The sequence below is a fragment of the Boleophthalmus pectinirostris genome, unplaced genomic scaffold (genome assembly GCF_026225935.1).
Source record: "Boleophthalmus pectinirostris isolate CB_2022bp ecotype Guang Dong unplaced genomic scaffold, ASM2622593v1 HiC_scaffold_6, whole genome shotgun sequence".
In the NCBI taxonomy this organism is placed as follows: Eukaryota; Metazoa; Chordata; class Actinopteri; order Gobiiformes; family Gobiidae; genus Boleophthalmus; species Boleophthalmus pectinirostris.
Window position 1 is genome coordinate 4,781,157 of NW_026571447.1, and position 27,212 is coordinate 4,808,368.

A 27,212-nucleotide genomic window follows, 5' to 3' on the forward strand; every position below is an offset into this window, starting at 1 on the left:
TGGATTATTGGTTAATTTTTTTGTTTTAGCTATTAGAGGTACCACACTGATTTTTTTTTTTTTTTTCCACCATCATCATTAACTATTCTCTTACTTTGAGTATCTAGCCTTAACCTATATGGATCCATGCAAAAAAAATACACTATTAAATGACAAAACTTTACAACTTTACTTTACAAATATGTGTTTCTCCCTCAGTTCAGATGGACGTGATTGACAGGTGGATTAACCAATCAGGGCCACACATGGTCCTTTCGTATCAGAACAAATGAGATAAAGGCTGTGGACTGAACAACTAATGTTTGTAGAATCAATGAGTGTTGCACTAAAGTGTGTTAAAGTGGAACAAAACACTGAATCTACTTTTTTTTTTGCTACTAAACTGGATATGATATTTTAATAACTGAATAACTGAAAATGTTCTTCTGGAAGAATAAATCCTACGAACACTCGCAAGAACAGAAATTCTACTGTTTTAGAATATTATCACTCTGATAATGCAACAAAAAATTCTAATTCCTCCATAATTGTAAGTTATATATTTTCTTAAATTATTTCCTAAATATATGACTATGTGATTCAATAACATTTATGAGGTGTTTTTCTCCAGGCTGCATTGAGCCTCAGTCTGTCCCAGCCCCAGTGCCTCCATATGGGCCTCTGTCACAGCCCTGCGCCTGGTCACTCCTCATCACCCCTCATCACCCCCATGACCAGAGCACACTCTTATGCACCCCCACTCTAGCCCTGCTCCCTCGCTATTTACTGCAGGTCCAAGATCGGGAAAAGCAGGATAAATACGTCAAAACTTATTTCAGTAAGTTTATGACTTCAGTCTTCCTCCCTGAGTGTGTTCATGTGAGTTTGGACATTTGAAATCAACGCTGAAGCAGTAAAACAGCTGTAATCTGTAGACGCTCCACCTGACCTCTTCATCACTCTCTCCCTCGCACTTTCACACGTCATAATGCCAAACCCATACTGGCCATAACTGGAAGTTCACAGGGTTTTTCTAAACAAATACATATTAATTTTCTATGTAAATGAATAGTAAATGAGCGTCTTGGTGAATGTGGCGCTCATTTACGTTGGGTCTTGGTGAATTTGGCACAACTGTTACTTAAGGAGGAATTTGGATGCGTACGAACACTTTATGAATCTCTTAAAGTGGAAGTTATGAATATTTTTTAAGAAAATATTCATGAATAAGGCCAGTGTTGGGAAGATTACTTTTAAAAAGTATTCCCCTACAGATTACAGATTACATACCCCAAAATGTAGTTTGTAATGGAATCCATTAAATTACTTAAAGTGAGTAACGTAATCTGAATACTTTGGATTACTTGGTTTGCTGTAGAGAAGCAAAAAGGAGGATATCGTAACATAAGATGTTTTGTCTGCTAAAAGAAAATAAAAAGACTTTACTTAACGAAATTAAATATATTATTGATAGAAGACGAGGAGACATGGTCCATGCAGCATGGTTTAGTCCTGTTAAATCCTGTTTTTAGACCTGGTTTAAGCCTGGTTTATTCCTGGTTTAGACCTGGTTTTAGTCCTGGTTTTAGTCCTGGTTTAATCCTGGTTTTAGACCTGGTTTTAGACCTGGTTTAGTCCTGGTTTTAGTCCTGGTTTAGTCCTGGTTTAGTCCTGGTTTAGTTTCCGGCAATGAGTGGAATTACGAAAAAATTAAAGAAAAAGGGGGATATAGCCCAAAATGTGAAAACGGGAAAATCCCGCCATCTAATCCATTTATTTCAACAAAGTAACTGTAATTTAGTTACCACTCACTGAAACAGTAACTCTAACTGAATACAGTTACTCATAATTTGTACTCTGATTACGTAACTCCGATACATGTAATCTGTTACTCCCCAACACTGAATAAGGCCCAGTGTCTGCCGCTGTTCCTAGTCCTTTAGATCATTTTAGTGAAAACTTTGTGTTCAAAACAGTAAAGCGTGTGCTGCCTCTAGGGGCCACTGCAGTTTCAAGTACTATGTGACATCATGTAGAACTGAACTGATTTGATGTCTCTGATACAAACACCTGGTTGGAGGGGCGGAGTTTGAAGTGTAGATACCTGTTAGATCAATCACACTGTTGCTCATGTATCCAGAACCCGACCCTCCTCCCTCCAGGTACTACTGTAGACTCACCCGCCTCTCTCCTCCTCACCCTCTTTTCCTCACCCCCGTCTCCTCCTCACCCCTGGGAGTCCTTGTCTTTGCTCTGGTTCTTGCAGCTGGAGCGTCTCTCTCTCTCTCACGCTCCTCATCACAGACTCCTGCACACATCACACATTACACCTGTCACCAAACATGGCACCTGACACATCCGCACAATCCTCCAGTCAAAGTGTGAACATCTGATCCAAGACGCCCCCTCCGAACGCTGCGGTCTCCAGGTGGTTTTCAGGCAGACTAAAGGCTCCCTCACCGCGCATTTTTCTAATTAGGAGCACAGTCTTCGGTTTGGGTCAAAGCAGATTTTCAAAACGATCATATCTGCTTTCATTTCTTCCATTTTAGTATATTCATGATGGTTATTAAGGAAGACTTTTTTTCCGGTGTTTAGTATTGAAGTAGACATATTGTGCTTGTGTTCTGCTATATAGATAGAATCCATGACAACTGTTGATCATTGTTATAATTTAGATATGTTAAATCACAAGATATATTTAAAATGACTTAAAAGAAACAAGTTCACCGACTTCCTAAGGTCCTGTTTACATGAGAACGTTTCCAGGTAAAAATGACAAAATATTCTATCGGAAATGTCATTTGTTTAGATCAGGGGTGTCCAAACTTTTTTCATCAAGGGCCACATATCTAAACACAGACGAAGCAGAGGGCCGATCGAGGGCCGTAGACTGATGCTCAGTACAGGGAATAATTGAAATGTGTGCATGTTTAACACGTTAGAATGAGCCATCAGACTTTATTCATGCTAAGATCCTTAAAATCACAGACAAAATATTAAATATTGGCTTTATCAAGGTACATTTCCAAAAAACTTGCAGTAAACTTTTTTTTTTTTTAATTGATGCAAAGTCATTTGGGCCAATTCACCTGGAAGTCTGAGGGCCAAGAAAAATTTGTCTGAGGGCTGCATTTGGCCCCCGGGCCATAGTTTGGACATGCCTGGTTTAGATGGTGATGGCATTTTTGGAACTTAAAAACACACAAATCTGAAACCTCCCTCCAGAGTGGAAAAGTTGAATACACTCTGCCGTAGTGTTTCTGTCTACACTGTCCAAGACTCAAAACTCTGCTCAGATCTACTCACATCGTGTATACGTTTATGTCACATACATCACCACCGAGCCGTCTGACATGCACACACAATCCAAATCCACACAATTTTGCGCCACTGTATCCACACAGATTTCCTCCTGAAAACTCTCGCCTAAACCAAGAATAAAAACTAAAGATGCAACGCCACTTTTGCGTCTTCTGTTCAGACCGACATCATATAAACGTAGCCTAAGTAGAAAACCGCAGTGCCCCGTGGGAGCTGATCCAGCCTGCAGATTTTTTCTCATTTTCTCCAAAATACGTGACGCTGCCAAATCGCCAATTAAGAAAATAAAACTGGAGAACAAAGTAAATACAGAGCAGTGTGATAAGTGATAAATATAACCTTAACATTCTGTTGTGAAATTTCTAGACTACAACAATAAAAGAACTTAAAGTTGTCTTAAATCAAGGAGTCTGATTTATAAAAGCAATTGTACGCACAAACATGACAGTGTGTCGTCTTCCCCTAAACTGAAACATAACAATGCATATAGAGTATTTATACCTCATAAAGAGGCATAAAGCACTGAAAGAAACACACAGGATAAGGACAGGCCAACACAAGGCAGGAGCAGCAATCAGTAACATAACAAGTCGGAACTGGTTAGGACCGATAGAAGCGATAGATCGTGTGGTGGCACGAGGCCAATGTGACCTACACAAGATAACAAGATACTAGTCAGCTATAAATAGGATAACAAGATTACAAGTTACGAGGTAGACAGTTGTAGTTCCAGGGATTGTCAATGAACAATCCACAATCAATACACACATCAAGAATCTCGGACTTCCGGTCATGGCGCTCCACATACAACATGCTCGCTGCAAACTCGGGATGATTTAAGCAGTCAAAGGTCCTTTTTCGTTCTTTCCGTGGATCAATCCTGCCCATCACCTTCGCCTTTCACTATTTTTCAATTCTGTTGGGAAGGGAAACAGTTTGAACAGAGGTTTGCAGTCACACACATCTGATTCCCATTTGCATTTATGGAGTTCGCAAACAAATTTCTCGAGCCGTTTTCCACTGTTAGGATCCAACAACCACACAATTAATGATGTCCGAATCCCAAAACTAAAATATGACAATATCAGAACCAGAAACAAAAGTGATATGGTTCAAAAGACTAGAAAAGATCGGCTTTGTCAATAGACGCATCCCACTGGGAAAACAAACATGGAGGTTTGACGCTCACTTTTTTGGAAAATCCTTCCCAGTATGAATTGCACAATGACCGGAAGTCTGAGATTCTTGATGCGTGTATAGAGATTATCGATGTAAATATTCCCGTAACAGTCTCATATTACACTATTTATGTTCTAATCTTGTTTCATCATCTCAAACACACTTGAAGTTTGTTTTTTTCATTCACACAAACCCTGCATATTTAGGCTGAGTTCTTCTCCCAAATAGAAAACACCTTGTGATGTCATGTGGTAATACAGGAAGTGCTCCACTGTGTTTTTAAACTCCATACACCCTCATTAGAATCATTCAGATAATTGCCGGCCTCTACTGAATTAAAGATTTGTCTCTTGAAAACTACCACTTCATGACATCACAAAATAGAACAGAGCATTTTCAGCTTTGAAGATGTGCACAGACTAGTAATAAAGAGTTACTCAAACATGTGTGAATGAAACAAAACACAACTCGTGCTGTGTTTTTGACTAGATAACAGCACTCTAATGGTTTAAAGCTGACAGGAGTCAATTTTGCGTAATATAAAACCATTACAGATTGTTCAAACGTGCACGAATACAACTTTGGGCGAGTAAATGGTGACAGGACATAAGCAGTGTTGGGAAGGTTACTTTTAAAATGTATTCCCCTACAGATTACACATTACATACCCCAAAATGTAGTTTGTAATGTAATCCATTAAATGACTTAAAGTGAGTAATGTAATCTGAATACTTTGGATTACTAGATTTGCTGTAGAGAAGCAAAGATGAGGAAATCTTCACGTAAGAAGTTTTGAAGAAGTCTGCTAAAAGAAAATAAAAAGCCCAGACTTTACTGAACCAAATTAAAAATATTATTGATAGAAGACGAGGAGCCACGATCCACGCGGCATGGTTTAGTCCTGTTAAATCCTGTTTTAGACCTGGTTTAGACCTGTTTTAGAACTAGTTTAGACCTGTTTTAGACCTGGTTTAGATCTAGTTTAGACCTGGTTTAGACCTGGTTTAGACCTGGTTTAGACTGGTTTAGACCTGGTTTTAGACCTGGTTTAGACCTGGTTTAGAACTAGTTTAGACCTGGTTTTAGACCTGGTTTGGACCTTGTTTAGATCTAGTTTACACCTGTTTTAGACCTGTTTTAGATCTAGTTTAGACCTAGTTTAGACCTGGTTTTAGTCTTGTTTTAGACCTGGTTTAGAACTAGTGTAGACCTGGTTTGACTTGGTTTTAGACCTGTTTTAGACCTGGTTTATATCTAGTTTAGATCTAGTTTAGACCTGGTTTTAGTCCTGGTTTAGATCTAATTTGGACCTGGTTTAGTTTGGAATGGAATTACAGGAAAAAAGAAAAAAAAAGAAGGGGGGGTCAACAAAGTAACTGTAATCCAATTACCACTCATTGAAACAGTAACTGTAACTGAATACAGTTACTCATAATTTGTACTCTGATTACATAACTCTGGTACATGTAATCTGTTACTCCCCAACACTGGAAATAAGTAGAAGATGGATTCTGTTTGTTGTTGGCTTTGAATCATTAGCTGGTCTTAAGGCTCAGTGGCTAATTTATGTTTCTCATGTTCATGTACCAAACCTCTTATTCGTTATGTTACAGTTTCTGTCCTCTACCCGGTCCAGTGTGTGTCTTTAATCTCCTCTTTATTCTGGTCGTCACATGCTGCATCTGTGACCAGTGTGAACCAGATCATGTGACTCCTCGGAGACGTGCGTTCCACATAAACAGCAGATATGAACACGTCCATATGAAGGAGAGATCTGCACACAGCTAATCGTTTACATCTTAATCTTTATAAGAGCATCTAATCTGACCCAGGATCAGTTACGCTTTCTTACAGCGTATAGGCTCCATATGAGGGCTTAGTGCAGGGTTTCTCAAAGCGGTGCTGCGGTACCTTTAGGTGCCGTGGAAAATAGTTGATTTAGATTTCATTAATGCATTTGATTTGGTTGAATAAAAATACAAACATCATACAATCTGTCTGTGTAATCTCTGAATCTTTAAGGTAGGTTCCATTTAAGACTGAAGACATTTGGTTGCTCTTCCAAGAGGCTTCTTCAGTTCTGACAGGGTTCTGTTTACATGCTTGCGAATAAAAACGTCAAAATATTTTATCGGAAGTGCCTTTCGTTTAGACGGTGATGTCGATTTTGTGTCTTAAAAATGCAAAAATCTGAAACCACCCTTCAGAGAGGAAAAGTTGCATACACTCCGCTGTAGTGTTTCCATCTACACTGCCCAAGACGCAAAACTCTGATCAGATCCGCTCACATCATGTATGTGTTTACGTTATATACATACAGTACACAGAAACAAACATGGGATCATTTCCATGTGTCAGACCTTCAAGCTGCTCTAATAAACTTACAGGAGGCTCCCAACAAATGTACAGAATCTGCAGAGATACTATGAATGAACAGAGAAGGATCTGCAGTCCTCTGTCAAATTCTGGATCCTACAGTTTTACCCATTTGAATTCCACACACTTCTGCGTCACCGTATGCACGCAGATTTCCTTTCGAAAACACTCATCTAAACGCAGAATAAAAAAGTGAAGACGCAACGCCACTTTTGCGTCTTCTGTTCATACCAACATCATATAAATGTAGCCAAAGTCAATGCCTTATTTTTTCTGAATGCAAAATGTGACTCAGGTGGCAGTTCACACCTTAGTGTAATTCAGTAGATTTAAACACATATAATGCAGAATTGACTTTTTGGACATTGTAAACTTGTTATAACATTGTTATTGTAGTTGTATTTTGCTTTACTCACCCTTGTTTAGTAAAAGCCACATAAAAACATGTAATGGTGATATTCCCAGTTTTGTGGCGTCACAGGTAAAAGTCTGTATCTCATTATTTGCTGACCCAAGTTGTCTAGCATGTTTGAATAATAATTTCCCCTACTGCCTGTAGATGGTACATCTCTGTAACTGCTGCAGCGAGCCTCATCATTTTGGTCTTAAAATGTTCATATGAACTCCCTCTACATGATACTGGTGTTTTTATTTCGCTATTTGGTCCCTAAATCAAGATATGAACATTAATAATTGACAAATCTGGTGTCTTCTTCCCAGAGGTTTGATTGACAGCATTGCTAAGCGCTCACACTTTCAGCAGCCTTGCTCCTGATTGGCTCTTTGTGATACTGGCAGTTGCAATTCCAAATATGGAACTCAGCTCCAAATTTGCCCCTAATAGGCTACTCCTATTCACACTTACGTAAACAAACCAGGAAGACATTTGGAAAGATGCAAAGAGAGCTTCCGGTGTAGTTCCCGACACTGGGCTCGCTGACTAACTGTGGTAAAATGCATTGTAAGTAAATGTGATCAGATTGCAAACGCATGCACTGTTTGGAATTGTCTGGAATTTGACCCCTCATCTCTTCTAATCGTATGTACCCAGTGTGCTCAGAGTTGTTGAGTGGGGAAATGATGAAAACTGAGGTATGGTTGAAATTGTTGATTAGCCGAACATAACGGAACACAACAATGACATAGAGATGAAGAAAACTGTCAGACTTACTACCACAAACAGACCCTGCCAGAAATTGTAATCACATCTTTCCAAACGTCTTCCTGGTTTGTGACATAAGCTTGAATAGAGCTCATACTGCCAGTCTCGATGAGCTTCATTTGACTGTAGCCAAGTGCTATGGACGGCGCCACACTCCCTTAGTCCACTTAGGCTGCGTTCAGACTGCAGCCTGAAGTGACCCAAATCCAATTTTTTGGCCCCTATGTGACCTGTATCTGATCTTTTGACATGTGACTTCAGTCTGAACGGCCAAAGTGCATTCATCCGACCTACACGTTATCAACAAGCCACAAACGTCACTATTCTGCGCTGAAGTAGGCGAAAATTGTTAATGAACTCCGTGTCACTGAAGCGAAGCACATCACCACTCACCACTCTTGGCTCCGTCTCCACATCCACATGTTCCTTTCAATGAACGTCGCTGCCGCTGTCCCACAAAACACCACGGCCAAAAAACCTCGTCCTTCTCCTTCTCAATCTCCTCCTTAAAACAAGTAAGTTGTTCATGTTCTGGCTCTGGTACGAGACACTGGAGTCACATACAAGTCGCATTTAATTGGAAATGTGAACAACCTCGCAAAAACATCGGATTTAAAAAAAAAATCCGAATTGCGTGTTAAGCCCTGCAGTCTGAACGTAGCCTTCGTCTAGAATTGTCTATGTTCAGACTCAGAAGTGAAGAAGCCTCTTGCATGAGTGGCCAGCTGTAATGACTCTTCCAAACTTTGTTCAGCTGCCAGATTCCAATATTGTGTTGTGAACTAAAAATATCATCTATGAATATGTATGCTTTAGAAACACATTGGAATGACATCAGGCTGTTTGAAATGTTGTGGACTCAGCACTTTTGGCTGCGTATGAGGAGATCAATAGTCATTTGGCATGGCTATGTTAATACGTTCTGATTATGGCCCGCGCTCTGTCGTACTTACAGTGGAATGGAGCTGACCAGAGGATAGATCAATGAGAGACGTCTGTTCACTCAAGTCCGCTGCCCGACCACACTCCCCAGCACTTCGCCTCTCACAAAATATGATAATGTGTTTTCGCACTTATGGAACGTCTTGCTGACCTTAAGTTATTTTAGTGCTATATATAGGGGAGAATTTTCAGCCAAGTTCCATATTTGGAATTCTGACCGTGAGTATCTGCTGTAAATCAGATCTCTGAGATAGAAGATGCCCAGTTTGTCAACTATTAATGTTCAAATCTGATTTATGAATAAAACAGCAAAATAAAAAACACCAAGGTCAGCCGCCCCAATCTTCATATTTCATTAGGCCTATATATTTATAAAACCTGACATTATTTTGTATTTTTATCATAGAAGGTATTAGGTAGGGCTGGGTATCATTAAGAAGTTGCCGATATGATACATACCTCAATACAAAGGCCACGATACGATACATATGCACATGTACAGTGCACTTTTGGTTCAATACGATATATTTCAAATTGTTTCAATATGGTTCAATAAAAAACAAAAGCTAAATCATGGCTCTGATACTGAAAGTGTTTGTTAAACCACTTCTTGTGCAAAGTTCATCTGAAAAATGCCCATTTTAATCATCAAAACAGTGAAAATGGGTCCGGTCAAGTGGTAACGGAGGGAAACAGGGGCAGATTTTTGACATTCAAATGTCTCTTATTCAGAAACTAGAGGGACTATTGAAATAAGTAAAGTATCAGAATGTAGGAAAGAGTTACACTCCAACAGGGTCAAGTTAAACCTGTGATATTCTTTCAAGTTGTTGACAAAAAATTTAAAAACTCATGTCGGTAACGGAGGGAATGAAATATGCAGCACTTTTTGGGAAATAAATCCAAACAGTGATAACTCTTGGTTCTCACTTCCATATCCTTAACAAACTGGTTTGAATATTTGCTTCATATAGTTTTCTACCATATGGTACAAGATTAGGTTGAAAAACCTCTTACTTTTTGACTCATGAGATTTTTTATTAAGAAAGGTCATGGTAACGGAGGGAAAAGTAACGGAGGGAAAATTGTACAAACAAGTAGAAGGTGCAGGATTTTATATAATTTGTCAACTTTTTTCTTCTGAATACTTTAATATTACTTCAAAATGAAAGGAAACTATTTCTATAAAATATGTCAGTCCTTCCAAGCAAATTTTTATCATTTTAAATACTTTTTTTTTGAAAAATCATGTACCTTCATCAACAGTTCAAAAATCGAATAACACAAGATATGATGAAATACATCCATTTATTTACATGATTTTTGTTCCATGTTTCATACATGGTCTGTTTAAAACGTATGGAACTTTAGAACCAAAAATGGTACAGAAAAAAGGTCAACAGTTTCATAAACTAGAGTACATATGTATCTGTTCAATACATTTTTATATCAGATGTATTAACTTGAATTTTTGGTCTTGTTGTTTACTTCTGCTTGACCGGACCCAAATGTCAAATGTGTTGCATAAAAAAGATTCCTTCCTCTGAACAAGCAACAAAACTGTAGTGCTGTGATAAAATAATTAGTGAAAACATACCCCAAAGTACTCTTGGTGATATATCGATACAGCAGCCCACGATATCGATACTGTATCATCACACAAACAATACGATATATCGATATATCAGTATATCAATATATTAATATTTTTGCACAGCCCTAGTATTAGGCGTGTAACGGTACATGTATATGTGCCAAACGTTTTGGTACAGGATGTTGGGTTTGGTGCAGGGCTGCGCACAAGTGAGTTTGCGCAATTTGTGTGTTTACATTCGGCCACTACATGTGCAGCTACACAGAGGCTCAGCTCTTTAATATTCACGAGGGAACTCATCCCAGTTTGGGGTGACAGTGTTTCCTGCTGCACTTTACTGTTAAGATGGATGCCTTGACAACAATTGCCACCCGCCTTGACTATATCCCTACGAACCAAAACTACGGTCGTTACTCCACGGTCCACACTTTCCCCTTTGGCCAGCATGGAATCTCTGCCTCCTCCTCCCATACCTGCAACTTCTGTCCCTAGAGAAAATGGATTTTCAACCACTGGAGACATTGTACCTGCCAGCAAATCTGCACTTACTGCAGACAATGTGGACAAGTTGTTTTTCTTCTGGCCAAAAATATGAAGATTGAGTAAAATTTCATGCTGGAACTGTCAGTGCTGCACTTTACTTTTTGAAAAGTTTTGTTTACTGTTTACAAGGAATTCATTTTTAATAATATTTCACACATTTGTTGCTTATTTGAGAATATTTAATTTAACTTACTAGTATTACCAAGCAGCGCTTTGCATTTATTTTATTTGCCCATTGCTATTGCTATTTTTGCTTTAATAAACACACAAATCAACAACAAGTAAATGTTTTTTATTGCATTTTGTTCCCATAATGTACCAAAAATGAACCGAACCTTGACCTCAAGACCGAGGTACATACCAAAACATGATTTTTGTGTACTGTTACACCCTTAGACGTTTAAATAAATGGACATGACAAATGTGATCATGGGCCTGCTTCCAGCTCCACTGACTCTAATTGGCTCTAAGTCACTTTGTATAAAAAAAAAACATCCGTCTCTCTACAACTGCTGCTGTCTCAAAATGTTTGTATTAACCCTCTCTTCATGATGCTGCTGTTTTTATTTTGTTGTTTTGTCCATAAATTAATTCCTGTATCTAATATGCAACTTGTCACCAAATCAGCCTCGATGAGCTTCATTTGACTGGAGCTGAACACTATGGATGACGTCACACTCCCTTTGTCCATGCCTTTATTCAGACTATAGTTTCTATCCAACACACTGATACACTGCTCCCTACAGGACACCCTTGACATAACTCAAATGTGATCACGAAGCAGACCGATCACGTCATCGGGATTTTAAAAAGATATCGGCATTTTCTAGATAAGACCAAAACACAACAACACCTGTGAAATCCCTCTGACGTCACCCTTACCGATATTAGAACCGATACCTGGCCCCTCCCTTCTAGTGCCTTCTTCTTCTTCTTCTTCTTCTTCTTCTTCAGTACAGTGCCTTAGTCTCTTTAGACTGTCCAGCTAACGTCCCTGTGTGTCCCTGTACTTCCAGCGGCTCAGAGCCAGACCCAGCAGAAGCCTAGCGTGCCCCCCCTGCTCTCTGTCAGCTACACCATCACAGGTAGAGTATAGCCCTGTAACCATGACAACATCACTCCCATCTGCTGTCCCTTCTGTGTACAGACAATACGCGGTGGAAGAAGTACTCTATATATTTATTTGAAACTACAGACAGACTTGGATGTTTCTCTATCTGCAGGTTAAGACTCTGGGGACACAGATTAATTTGTGTAGTTACCTATAATTCCTTTAATAAAGCATGAACAAAAACTTAATAAATAATAAGTAATGAATAACAAATCCTTTTATTAAGAATGATGCAGGCGTAGTAACTACATAAAAATCCTGTATTAACCAGAGGCGGTGCTAACATTAGGTAAATGTAGTCTGCTGCTGAGGGCCCCCAAACCTGAAGGGGCCCCCAAACATTTACCTTCAGTGCCACTAATGGTCCAGGCCTCAGAGCAATTAGATTTTCTCTCAATATGACATTAAATGACAATAGTTTACTTTTAAATAATCATAAGAAAAATAATAATCATCAGATGTAATGGATGTAAACAAAAATGTAACTGTACAAGAAAAATAATAAAATTACTTTCAGTTCTGGTTATCTAGTAGGCGACTGAACTAATAAGACAAGTTTCCAATCCACCATAATTTAAATAAAAAGAGATGAGGTGTCTCAAGAACAATGGGGAAAAAACAGACAATAAATATTTTAAACAAAACAAAAAAAAACAACAAAAAAAAAGGTGCATTATAGTGAGGGCCCCAAACTCAAGTTTGCCTGAGGTCCCCAAATTTCTAACTCTGCTACTTATATTAACGCTTTTGAGCTTTTATCTATTTTATAAAGTTGTTACCTGAAAAACAGACCTGGAGTTGTGTTTTGTTTCATTCACACATGTCTGAATAACTCTTTATTATTAGTCTGTGTATTAGTCTCCAAAGTTCAAATTTCTGTTCCACGTTGTCATGTGATGAAGCAATACCAGTTTACTTGACGCTCGTCCGTTGCCCTGGAAACAAGAGCCCGGTCCCGGTCTTTTCCCAAAATGGTGTCAGACCAGACTGAGAGAGACTTTAGTGTTTTTATGACATGAAACCATCAGCGGAGGCGATCGGGTCGACGACTGCGGCGTATATTTATTTATACTCCACTAATGACACTGGATCAGTCCTGGTTTAGTCCCGGTCTAGTCCTGGCCTAGTCCCGGTCTAGTCCTGATCTAGTCCCGGTCTAGTACTGGTTTAAACCTGGTCTAGTCCTGGTTTAGTCCTGGTCTAGTCCTGGTTTAGTCCCGGTCTAATCTTGGTCAAGTCCTTGTTTAGTCCCTTCTAGTCCTGGTCTAGTCCCGGTGTAATCCTGGTCTAGTCCCGGTCTAGTCCGGTCTAGTTACGGGCTAGTCCTGGTCTAGTCCCGGTCTAGTCCTTGTTTAGTCCTGGTCTAGTCCTAGTTTAGTTCAGGTCTAATCCTGGTTTAGTCCTGGTCCGGTTCTGGTGTAGTCCTGGTCTAGTCCTGCTCCGGTCTTGGTATAGTCCTTGTTTAGTCCTGGTCTAGACCCGGTTTAGTCCTGGTCCGGTCTTGGTATAGTCCTCGTGATCCGCTCTGTGATTGTGATGTATATATTTATGCTCCGCTCATGTTTGTGGCTGTCGCTCCGGTTCTCGGGTCTTTCTTCCTGATAATAACGTCACTGCGTCACTGGATACTCGTCCCTGATTGGTTGACAAAAACGCAGGACGCCCTAGACTTTAGAATTTAGAAACTCAACGCTTTGACGCTCTGGTGCGAACGCCCCTTAACAGCTCCTTTTACCTTTTTGTTCAGTAAAGATTCCAGAGCTAAAATGATCCAAACGCAACGAAACACTAACTCCAGGTCTGTTTGTGACGAGGAAACATCAGAACAGATCAGAAAATAGCCCAATATGTGCCCTTTAACGCAAACTTTCCAAACTTTTGACTGGTTGTGTTAGTATCAAAGAAGCAAAGTACTTTTCACCACTGCGACATTTCCCTGTGAGATCTGCTCCTTTCGTCAAACTCACTCTCGGATTTTCACACATGAAGCAAAAATGCAGATGACTTTTCCCTTCCCTGCTCCCCTCATGTTATGTAACAGTGCAGTGCTGTGGTTTAAAGGTGCACTCTGGAGCTTTTTCGGTTGGGGGTCCGTCACCTGCTTGTTTCTACGGAGATGTTATTGCGCTTCCTGGAATTTTCCACAGTGTGACATTAAACAGCTCGACCTTACATTTACTCAGTTACAGGTGGTTTTACAGCTCAAAAATACTAGAAAAACAACATTTTGACTGTGAGCAGGGTCACCTCTCCACAGATCTGACCTGCACTGAAAAAAGTAATGTCTAGGCAAGTTAAAATGACTTAAATTAAGAACTTTTGACTTTATTTAGTAGATTCAACTTGACAAGTAAAATGATCTACCAACGCAATAAGTCTGTTTTTCTTCATTCACGCAACATTAGATTTTGCTTCTTATTTTAAATGCAGAGAGTTGTTGGTGTATCATTCTTTCATTCATTTTTCAAAATAAAACCAAAAATAAGAAAACAAAAAACAACAGTTGTATTCATTATTTGTCTCCAAAACCAAAATGAAAAAAACAAACAAACAAAAAAAAACTGATAATGATTAGATTTTCAGTTTTTGATTTTGTGTTTAAATGAATAATGGGAAAAACAGATAACGGCCGTTTTACGTTTACGTGACTTAAACTGCGATGCTGGACTGAACCAGGACTAAACCAGGTCTAAACCAGGTCTAAACTAGATCTAAACCAGGACTAAACCAGGACCAGGACTGAACCAGGTCTAAACCAGGACTAAACCAGGATTGAACCAGGTCTAAACCAGGTCTAAACCAGGTCTAAACCAGGACTGAACCAGGACTAAACCAGGTTTGAACCAGGTCTAAACCAGGTCTAAACCAGGTCTAAACCAGGACTAAACCAGGACTAAACCAGGACTAAACCAGGACTGAACCAGGACTAAACCAGGTCTAAACCAGGTCTAAACCAGGTCTAAACCAGGGACTAAACCAGGACTAAACCAGGATTGAACCAGGTCTAAAGGTCTAAACCAGGGTCTAAACCAGGACTAAACCAGGACTAAACCAGGACTAAACCAGGACTGTTGGGATGGGCCCAGAGTTGAGCCTGCACACACTGTTGGGTGACCAGTTTAAGTCACGTAAACGGGAAATTATCAAATTTTTTCCATTATTAATTTAAACACAAGATCGAAAACTGGAAAAAAAAATAAATAAATAATTATCCGCTCTTTTGGTTTTGGTGACAAATAATGAAGAAAACTGTTGTGTTTTCTTATTTTTGGTTTTATTTTGAAAAACGAGTGAATGAGTGCTACACGGACCTTTAATGTAGTAAGATGTATTTTCATATTTTAACTACAAAAAGTCTTGTTCCATGATGCAGAAAATTTTACTTGTCAAGTGAAATGGACTCAAGTTGTGTTGAAACTTCCTTAATTCAAGTCACCTGAACTTGGTTAGATTTGACTTTTTGCAGTGTGCAACCTGGTCTGGTTTGGTCTCCACGAAGATAGAAAGGTTTAATAAAATACTGCGAAACATTCCAGATGAAGCAATCACACCTCCATAAAGAAAGGCATCTTGGTTTTCTTCAGTTTAAAAGTTACAATGTTGTGCCCTAAACTCTTCTTGTCAGGTGAGATGGAAACTTGATTTACTTTACTTAACTTATTTACATTTATTCAGTTACAGGTGGTTTTATAGCTCAAAAATATCTATAAAAACAGACATTCTGGCTGTGAGCGGGGTCGCCTCTCCACAGATCTGACCTGTAACTCAGTCTGGTTTGGTTTCCATGAAGATAGAAAGGTTTAATGCCATACTGTGGAACATTCCAGACAAAGCAACAACATCTCCATGGTGAAATGCACTTTTAACTCTGCTGTGGAGCTGTTTCTTCTGTCTTAACGTCATCGTGTTTTCTTTGTTTTGATTTTGGTCTTTTAAGCGCCCTCCCTCTCTCCTCTCCTCTGCTCGAGCATCTGTTTCTCAGTATAAGTCTAGTGCATTCGGATGTTTTTGTAAATGCAATCAAGGTCTAATTAGCATAAGATCATAACTGCAAATGAGCTGCGCAAAGTGCTCGACTCTGAATTAGCATTAGCCATTCCAATATGAAATCCTATCAGTTATTAAATTGTTTTTTGCTATAAAACGCTTTGACTAAAATGGAAACTTGGGGTTTTGTTGTTTGTTTGAGATCATTTTGTTTAGTAAAGAAAGTAAAGAATAGAAGAACAAAAAATGATAAATGGTCTATCTTCTGTTGAACGTGACTCATGACTCGATATGCTACTTTAATCGTTTTTGAGACTAAAGTCCGTCACACACTACAGGAGAATTTGCCCGATTTTGGTTGTGATTTGCTTCTCCCTGATTTCGGGTAAGTGTGACCTGACATTGAGTCTTCGTGTGCGATTTTGAAGCCGCTGCACTCCTCATGTGTGGTGATTCTGAAACCAACCATCAGCAACGCTACAGCAACGTCGAATAGAACAGCGTCAGGAGCAGAAGGAGTGACGGACACAGCGGCGCAAAATACAAAGTAAACAGAGAAAATAATGAGGCGACTTTATTACTCACCTCTGCAGCGTCTCATCCATAGAAATTGTCCTGAGCAAATAATGACACCCAGTCCACAAAACTGCACTGTTAATCCAGTTTGAGGTGTTCTTTAAAAGTAAAAAGGCAAGAGTAGTTCCTCACGTGTGTCTGTTTACATTCACAGCGCACGGATCGAGGTGAAGCTGCAGGTTAATGATAGTGACTCTACTTCCTTTGTACTTTATCTCCAACCTTCTATACCTTAAAATCATGTATCTGAAGTATTCACCACATTTCACAAATAATAATAACACAGTTTTGACTTGTATTTAAACTAGAAGTGCAGAGCTCTGATCGTTTGAACACTTGAGTCTCAAAGTGACTGGTTTTACTGTAAACAGGAAACAGCAGACGCGATCACACTCACAACTTTATATTCTGTGCTCTGCAGACGTATCCCAGCAGTCTTTATGATCGGAGATTTAAAATCTTATAAGATTCTCCTTGTGTCTGTGGTGTTTGTCTTTTGTCGCATGATTAAAAATCTTTTAAGACTGAAAAATCCTGTAGGGTGTGGCAGTCTTCACAGGCATATACAACAGTGGTGGGGCGTCAGGACCTGCAAGGCCTTCTCTGCTGACCAAAAAAAAAATGTCTCTATCACAGTCTGATGTTAATTATATTATTATTAAATAATTCCAAATGGTCTGTCCGCTTCCTTTCAGAGCTTTTCTGATGCTTGTGCTGCTTCCACACATGGATTTTCATATTAAAGTATTTGACCAATCACATTTCAGCTGTCACTTGTTGCTAGGCAGAGTCAAAGTCAAAGAAGTGTCCCTGAGGCCTTCACAATCCGTTCTGAAGGCCCTGAAACACAAAATAAATGTCCATGAAAATGTTGCTTCAACCAATCAGATTTTGAGTTGGTGTGACCAGGGCCTTAAGCAGCGTATGACATCACTGGATTCAGAGCTGCTGATTGGACAATCAGAGAGTGAACCAGAGGGGGACTCTTGCGCTTTTTACCGTGTTATAATGTTCTTCCTGATTAAAAGTTCTTTTGCAGAACAGGTCTTTTCATACATTTTTATTTATTAAAAACAATCTCTGTATATTAGAGTTTTGGACCAGTATCCCACATGGTTGCTAGGTAACAGTTATGGATTTACAAAGTGTATTTAGAGACTTAGACAAACGTTATAATGACATGACTTTCAACCAGCAAGTACAATTTGAAACCAAAAAAAAAAAAAAAAAAGCCAAACTGAGGATTTTTTAAAACATTGTTTTAGTAAAAAAAAAAAGATCTATGTTGTTATATTGTTTCCTGATCACAAATATACTTGGACTTTGATTCTGGTTTTGTTTCATTCGCACACTCTGTTCCAACTTGTGATGTCATGTGGTAATACAGGAAGTGCTCCACTGTGGTTTTTAAACACTATATACTTTCACTTAAATCATTTGGATGATTTCAGACCAAGAATGACCAATCTTTACTGAACTAAATGGTAAGTAATTAAACAGAATTAAACTAAAGGTAAACGGCATCACTTCATGACATCACAAGGTGGAACAGAGCATTTTGAGATTTAGAGATGTAGACAGACTGATAATAAAGTGTTACTCAAAACACAACTCCAGCTCTGTGTTTGAGCAGGTTACAACATTCTATCATGACTTAAAGCTCACGAGAGTCCGTTTTGTGTAATATTGGACCTTTAAGCTCAGCTTGAAATCTTCATTTCCCAAACACACGTGGGTTTGTTTGTTGCAGTTTTCCTCTCAGTCAAACCTGGTTCACATGTGATTCTCTGCAGACTCATCCTAAACCTGCTTCTAAATGACTCATGTCTAACCCTCCACAGTTTACAAGTGTGATTCACACTCCAAAAGTCTGCGACCAGTGTCTGTAATGACTAATACATTACAAAACTGGAAGATGGAAAATAATTTCTTTCATCGGATTCTGAATATTAAATGAAGGTCAAATTCTCACTTCAAATGTTTCAAAAAAAAAAAAAAAAAAAACATATCTGAATTGTTTTTATTCTGAATTTTATGCTGAAGTAAACATTCGATATGTTTAAGAATTTGAAATAAAAAAACACCTTTACATTTTCAGGACTTATATTTCCAAATTCAACAGTTAAAATTCAGAGTGTAAAATCTGTGAAACATTTCTCAGCAAAGATCCAAGATGCCAAGGCCTGAGCGATCGATTCTAAGTGATCCACTCTAACTTAGTTTAACTTAATAGACACCCTCAGTGTTCGCCTCCAGTCAAATGAAGCTCATGGAGGGTGACAATTATGGAGCAAATTTGGAGCAAAGTTCAAGATTTGGAATTCCAACGGCGAGTATATTTAGCAAATAAAGACTAGCAGGTTAGACATGTCCATGTACATGTACATTCTATGGAAACAGCCAGAGAACTGATGTAATTGGTCAGAATAAGCCTTAACAAAACCTCATCTGTTTGACTATAAGCCCCGCCCACAGAAGAGAAAGACCAATAGGAAACAGCCACTTGATTTGACTGATTTTACTGAATTTTACTGTGGAATTTCAGGGTTTAATAATATATCACATTTTAAACACAATGTATACTCAAAAGTGTGTAACTTTTCTGGTGGAGGGTCCATCAAATGTTTTTCTGTATGGAGATGTTGTTGCTTTGTCTGGAATGTTTCACACTATGGCATTAAACCTTTCTATCTTCGTGGAGACCAATTACTTAATTATTAATTATTAAATCATTATTATTATTATTAATTATTTAATCATTGTATTTATATAGCGCCTTTCAAGATACTTAAAGAACTTTACAGTTCATTGTTCATTCAGTCAACGCTCAGTGGTGGTAAGTTCCTACTGTAGCCACAGCCGTCCTGGGGCAGACTGAGTGAAGTGAGGCTGTCGATCTGCGCCATTCGCCCCTCCGACCACCACTCACACTCACGCACACACCATTTTCATACTAGGCAATGTGGGTGTCTTGCCTAAGGACACAACAACAGTTTCTGCCACTAGCTCCCTCCTGTGGCAATTGGAATTCCCAGTGGTCTCCATCCGAGTACTAACCAGGCCTGCCCTTGGTGAGCTTCTGAGATCTGACAGGATCAGGACCAAACCAGGACCAAGTTACAAGTCAGATCTGTGGAGAGGCAATCCCTGTTTTTTTTCTTTTTTTTGTGTGTGTGTCTTTTTAGGTATTTTTGAGCTATAAAACCACAGGTATTTTAATAAATGTAACGTAGATCAGTTAAATGTCAAACTGTGGAACATTCCAGACATAGCCATAGAAACAAGCAGGTGAAACCAAAAAGTTCCACAGTGCATCGTTAAAAACAACTGATATTCAGAATAAAAACAATTCAAATGTTTGTCTTTTTCCACAGTTAAAAAGTTCAAAGTGAGAAATGTAACAGTATTTAAAATTCTAAATCTGATGACACAAATGATCTTCCATAAAACTGACAAAATTTGACAAAAGTTAAGTCACATTCAGAGGTGAAATGCAGACGAGTGTTACAGCCTCACTGCCTGAAAGTTGAAAGTTTCCAAAACAGTGTCCAGAGAAGTTCGGTCCAGGTCCTCTGGGGTTTGCAAATGCAGCTCTCATCAAGTCTGTCTCCTGAACTCGCCGAATACTCACTTTTTTTTGCTCGCTAAAAGTTCTAAAAGTCAATCAAAAATGTACAGGAGGCTGGAACTCTTATTTTGTCATGGTCATCGTGAAGGTAGAGCTATTTTTAAAGTCCTATATTACACAAATTTGACTCTTGAGAGCTTTAAGTCGTGTTATAATGTTGTTACCTCAAAAACACACCTAGATTTATGTTTTGTTTCATTCACACGTTTGAGTTACTCTTTATTATTAGTCTGTGTGCATCTTCAAAGCTCAAAATGCTCTGCTCCAGCTTGTGATGTCATGTAGCAGTAGCTTTCAAATTTACAGCTACCTTTTGCCTTTTAGTTGAGTAGAGATTCCAGGGTTGAAATTATCAAAATAATTCTAGTGAACAGGCATGAAAATCTCTCACTTTTCAGCGAAATTTGCTGTTTTTGAAGCCAAAACAGGTGACCTACGTGATAGATTCTACGAGAAAAGTTTTTGAGGGGGTAGGGGTTACGAACATATTTCATTACGGCTGCTGCTGTTGGTAATAAATTTGTACTGGTGCTTCAAACGCTGATGTCGTTGTGCATCAGCATCTATCAAAGGGTAGGTTAAACTTTTTAAAACATTGTACTTGTCCATCTGCCTCACGTCAGAGCGCCACTCCTCGCTTTTTCACGCTAACCTGTCTCACGACGGTCTAATCCCAGCTCACGTTCCCTATTAGTGGGTGAACAATCCAACGCTTGGTGAATTCTGCGTAACAATGATAGGAAGAGCCGACATCGAAGGATCAAAAAGTGACGTCGCTATGAACGTTTGGCCGCCACAAGCCAGTTCTCCCTGTGGTAACTTTTCTGACACCTCCTGCTTTAAACCCAAAAAGTCAGAAGGATCGTGAGGCCCCTTTTTCATAGCCCCGCTTTTTCATAGCACACATTGGTTTAGTCGTGCTGATCAGAAGGGCTAACTAATCAAAATGTATGTCACTTGTTGTTAGGCAGAGTCAGAGTCAAAGAAGCGTGCCGGAGGCCTTCACAATCTGTTCTGCAGGCCCTCCAACACAAAATAAATGTCCATGAAACCATGGGTGAGCATCCAAAAAAGGTGTACAGACTTTAGATTTAGGTTTATTTTAAGCCTAAATTAACATTAATCAGATAAAATGGAGATAGATTTATAAAAACATTGACATAAATGTGCCAAAATAACTGTAAAATACAAACAAATGTAGAAAATGTCAAAGATGGTCTTGATTTGGTCTCGATGGGCCATGGTCTTGGTCTTGGCCTTGGCCTTTAAAAGTCTTGGTCTTGTCTTGGTCTTGACCCTCAGAGGTCTTGATCTTGTCCTGGTCTTGGGACCCTGTGGTCTTGGACTGGTCTTGGTCTTGATTAGATCTTGTCCTGGTCTTGGGACCCTGTGGTCTTGGACTGGTCTTGGTCTTGATTAGATCTTGTCCTGGTCTTGGGACCCTGTGGTCTTGGACTGGTCTTGGTCTTGATTAGATCTTGTCCTGGTCTTGGGACCCTGTGGTCTCGGACTGGTCTTGGTCTCGATTAGATCTTGTCCTGGTCTTGGGACCCTGTGGTCTCGGACTGGTCTTGGTCTCGATTAGATCTTGTCCTGGTCTTGGGACCCTGTGGTTTTAGACTGGTCTTGGTCTCGATTAGTCTTATTAACCCGAAATAGATGCCCCAGTGCACTCAACAACAACAAAACAAACCAAAAAAAAGCCTTGCGCACCCTTCTCACTTTTTTCAACCCTGATCCATTTTCATGCCTGAGTGAAGGTGTACGGAGTTTAAAAACACAGTGGAGCACTTTCTGTATTACCACTTGACAAGGCAGGTCACAAGGTAGAACAGAATGTTTTCAGTTTGCGAGAACAACTCAGCCTAAACATGCAGGATTTGTGTGTTAAACATGTTTGAATGAAACAAAACACAACTCCAGGTTTGTTTGCGAAGAGGAAATTACATTAGAACATAGATCAGAGAATGGCGAAATATGTTCCCTTTAACAATGTCAGAAAGGGTTTTGAAAGCTAAAGAAATAAGCTGTGCCAGTGGAAATTCCTACTTTCTCCTTTTGTGGTTTGAAATCTTTGTCTCTTCTGTTTCTGCCGTCTCTGTAGACCTCTTACATGTTCCATAATAAACACATTCGCCGGGCCTATACGCCATCCCCTGTCTGCGGAATACTACTGCGTACTACATTCTACACACTCCATCTGTGTAATACTACTGTGTACTGCATTCTACCCGCAGACTCGTTCCGCTTCACTCCTGACACCGTCTTTGTTTTCTGTGGCACAAAGTTCCCCGGGGAGTCCTGTCTCTCCTCTTCCCTCATGAAACCGTCTCCTTTGCGCTCTGAGTTAGACGTGCGGAGGGGGGTCTCACGTGTGGGCTGCGGGTCTGCGGTTTATGGGCCCTCGCGATGCGGTTGCCAGATAATCACGGCTAATTTATCTCCCTGACGCCGACACGGTGGAGGAGCGGGCTGATGCTGCAGAGCCGGGGCAGATCTTTGTGTGTAAACATGCTATGATAATGGAGCGTGGCTGGGTGCAGATAGCGGAGGGGGAAGAAAAAGGAGCTTCCAGGAAACAAAAGAACGTGTTTATGTCATGTGACCGAGCTGCTGAAGGGCTGGGGTCTATAGAGGGTTATGTAAAATCGACCTTTCGGAGCTCCACTATTAGAAACCTCCTCACGGTTAGCAGTACGACCCTATCCAGTCTCTCTCTCTAAAACCTTCAAATCAGGCAAGAAATCTAGGGGTAATAATGGACTCAGACTTGAACTTTAACAGCCACATCAAGTCAATAACATCTGCAGCCTTTTACCATCTAAAAAACATAGCAAAAATCAAAGGTTTACTGTCTAAATCAGACTTGGAGAAACTTATCCATGCGTTTGTCTCCAGTAGGTTAGATACTGTAATGTTCTGCTCACTGGTCTCTCCAAAACGAGCTGTGAGACGCTGCAGAACATCCAGAACATCCAGAACATGCTGCAGCTCGGGTCCTTACTCGAACTAGGAAGTACGAGCACATAAGTCCTGTGCTCAGGTCTCTGCACTGGCTCCTGTGCCTCAGAGAATAGACTTTAAAACAGCTCTGTTTGTACAAGTCTCTCCATGGCCGAGCACCAAAGTCCATCTGTGACATGTTAGTGTCATATGAACCATCTCACACTCTGAGGAGCTCAGGGACCGGCCTCCTGCTGGTGCCCAGAGTCACGACTAAACAAGGGGAGTCAGAGTTTCAGGTTCATGCAGCTAAAACCTGGAACAGTCTGAACATGTGAGACAGACTCTTCTGTGACGCTGTTTAAATCCAGGCTCAAAACATTTCTGTTTAACTGTGCATATAACTGAAAGGTTTTCATTCCGCACTCTTCTCTCCAATTTATGTCTCTCTTTTTTAAAATTTTAATCTTCATGATTATTTATGTTTTGATTTGTTTTTATTATGATTTTAATGTATTTCTTATTCTGTAAAGCACTTTGAATTACTTTGTGTACGAATTGTGCTGTACAAATAAACTTGCCTTGCCTATCCAACGCTCAACCCACGAGACTATGTCACTCACCTCCTGCCCAGTTCTCCAGAAAGATACAAAAATAAGAAAACCATCCACTACAACTTCACAAATCTGATGTTATGGAAGTGTTAGGGCTCAGTGTTTATAGCATTGGTCCCTAAACCTGAAGGTCAGAGGATTGATTCCCACTTAAACCAAGTTCTCTCGTCATGTCTTTCACACTTCACCTTTGCCTGCTATGAAAGTGTTGTGTGGATGAATGACTGGTGGTGGTCACATGGCGAGATTGATTTGATGTGGCTGTAGTAGTCACAGCTGCCCAGGGACAGACTGACAGAAGAGAGGCTGCCAATCTGACTAACATCTGCAGCCTTTTACCATGTAAAAACATGTCACAAATCAAAGGTATAGTGTCCAATGCAGACTTGGAGACACTTATCCATGTGTTTGTCTCCAGGTTAGATACTGTAGGTTAGATACTGTAATGTCGCTCACTGGCCTCTTCAAATGAGCTGTGAGACGCTGCAGGACATTCAGTTTAATTCAATACAAGTTGATTTCTATAGCACATTTAAAACAACTTCAGCTGACCAAAGTGCTTCACATACAAGTCAACAAAACAGAAGAAACAGTTACATATACAGACATACAGATAACATGTGAAAACTACAATAAAACACCAAGGACAGTACACAGCCAGTACGTCCAGAACACTGCAGCTCCAGTCCTGACTCAAACCGGGAAGTACGAGCACATGTATCCTGTGCTCAGGTCTCTGCACTGTCCCCTGTGGCTCAGAGAAGAGACTTTAAAAGTCCATCTGTGACATGTTAGTGTCACATGAACCATCTGCACTCTGAGGAGCTCAGGGACCGGCCTCCTGCTGGTGCCCAGAGTCACGACTAAACAAGGGGAGTCAGAGTTTCAGGTTCACGCAGCTAAAACCTGGAACAGTCTGAACATGTGAGAAAGACTCTACTCTAACTCTGTTTAAATCCAGACTCAAAACAATTCTTTTTAGATGTGTATGGCTGAAAGTGAGGAAAAAATTCAGTTTATCGACTGGACAATTGTTATTTTGGTTGAAGACGTTTTGCAGCTCATCCAAGCTGCTGCAAAATGTCTTCAACCAAACTAACTTTTGTCCAGTCGATAAACTGAATTTTCTCCTTGCCGTGGATTCTACCTGGTCGACTGAGGGATTCTTCACACGTATGAGTGAAAGGTTTTCATTTTTATTTCACACTCTTGTCTCTCATTAAATGTCTCTCTCTCTTTTGAATTTCATTATTATTTATATTTTGATTTGTTTGTATTGTGATTTTAATGTGTTTCTTATTCTGTACAGCACTTTGTATGACTTGTGCTGTACAAATAAACTTGCCCTGCCTTACAGTAGTATCCTCCCAGTACAGTGTGAATGAATAAAGACTACAGTGCAGCACTTTGAAAGCCTGTAGAGCCTGTAAGGTACACTACAAGTGTAAGCATTATTATTATGATGTGCGGTAGTTTCATTAGCGGGATGTTCACCGACTCTAATGTAGGAGTAGAAGTGTAATACTCCCACTTTAAACAAGAAATTGCTCAAGTAAGAGTAAAACAGTATTTAAGAAAACTGCTCAAGTAAGAGTAACAACTTAAAGAGTAACTGTTGGGACAAAACATCTGATTTATAATTTGAAGTTAATGTAATTTGAAGGACAAAACATTCAATAAAATCTGGTATTTTCAAAGGACAGGCGCAAAAACGAGACGAACAAGAAACAAAAATGTTCAAATCATTTCACATTGTCACCGTGAAGCTTTTGTCACTTCAGACTTTCTCACAGTCTGAAGAGGAACCAACGCTTTTACTCAAGTCAGAGTACTGTTACTTCAATAAAAAATATTCCTCAAGTAGAAGTAAACGTATCCTGCTTGAAAAGTACTCTGAAAAGCATCATTTCTTACTCAAGTAAATGTAACCGTGCGCACCTCTGCCAGTTGTGATTAGTTGATTAATCTTTGCAGCTCTGAATCTGTCAGCGAGAGTTATCCCAGTATTTACTCGTGTGTCTGTTTGTGTGGGTGTTTTAAATCGTTCCAAATGGGCTGATCTTGTGTCTGGTGTTATGTTTCAGTTTGAAATGAGGCAGGACATCCACATATGTTTCCTATGGGCCGTGTTTGGGAAGTCTCATTTGTGAACAGTGATGGGAAATGTATTAAAGCTGTTACGCAAGATGGACTTTTGAGAACTTTTGACCATGTTTTAGCTGTTTCCCCTTCTCATTTACCCTCTCGGAGTTGTATTCGGAGTGATTTGTGAATATTTGAGCAATGTTTAAAAAGGGCCCATATTACTCTATTGTATTCTGATCTATGTTCTTCCACCTTGTGATGATTTTAAACTCCATACACCTTCACTAGAATCATTTTTGATCATTTCAGACCTGGAATTGCCAATCTCCATTGAAATAAATAAATAAAAGGTAGCGATTAATTTGAAAACTAAAGCGTCATGACATCACAAACTTTGGAGATGCTCAAATACCTTTTTTTCCGAACTATAAGACACTCCGGAGTGTAAGTCGCACCAGCCAAAAGATGCATAAATATGTAATGAAGAATAAAAAACTATAACTAACTATAAGTCGCTAGTCTGATTCATCAGCTGGTTTCACTTCGTGGAAACCGTCTGACCTCGCAGCATTAGGATTTGTTCGCTCGACAGTAGGCGGGTACTTTTTTTAATTTAACCAATCGCTGCTGTTTGGTCGTGACGTATGTAATGCACCAAATCCCGTAGGAAGGAGGACAGTAACGTCTTTCCCCTTGATAAAATTCCCCAAACGTTTTCTTTGTTATGGCTTTAAATCCTCAATCTCAGAATCATTGCCAACACAGAATGTCTCTCTTAGTCTACGTCCATCTCGACCGCTTTGTTTACTGTTGTGCTGTTCCACAAAAAGGACCCAGACAGGCGCTTGAATTTGGCATCATGGCTTCACAGCTCACAGCTGATTGGACAGTGCTCGGTCTACAACTTCCGGGGTTCTTGCAAACCGTCTAGTGTATTCTGATTCCTGACCTAGTTGCTGGAAAGAAATGAAACTGAGCAGAAGCACTAGGTTGCGCCAGCCTGGCTAATATGTTGCACTTTTTGGATGGAAATTTAGTAAAAACAATAGAAGAGAGAACAACAGACTGTTAACGTCACATATGAACAGTTCTTCAGATAAACTATAACATAAACAACAGAACAGAACAAGTTTACCAAACTCTCCATCTCACTCCAAATCACTAAATCC

The 27,212-nt window shown here is 39.7% G+C and overlaps 1 protein-coding gene across 1 annotated transcript in view; it reads left to right on the forward strand.

Moving 5' to 3' along the window:
• LOC110156660 (thrombospondin type-1 domain-containing protein 7A-like) overlaps positions 1–27,212 on the forward strand; it is a 594,009-nt gene that overhangs the window by 242,892 nt on the left and 323,905 nt on the right. The window contains exon 9 of the mRNA XM_055163373.1: positions 12,116–12,184. Within this exon, the coding sequence (XP_055019348.1) occupies positions 12,116–12,184 (69 nt within the window). The remainder of the gene's footprint in view (positions 1–12,115; positions 12,185–27,212) is intronic.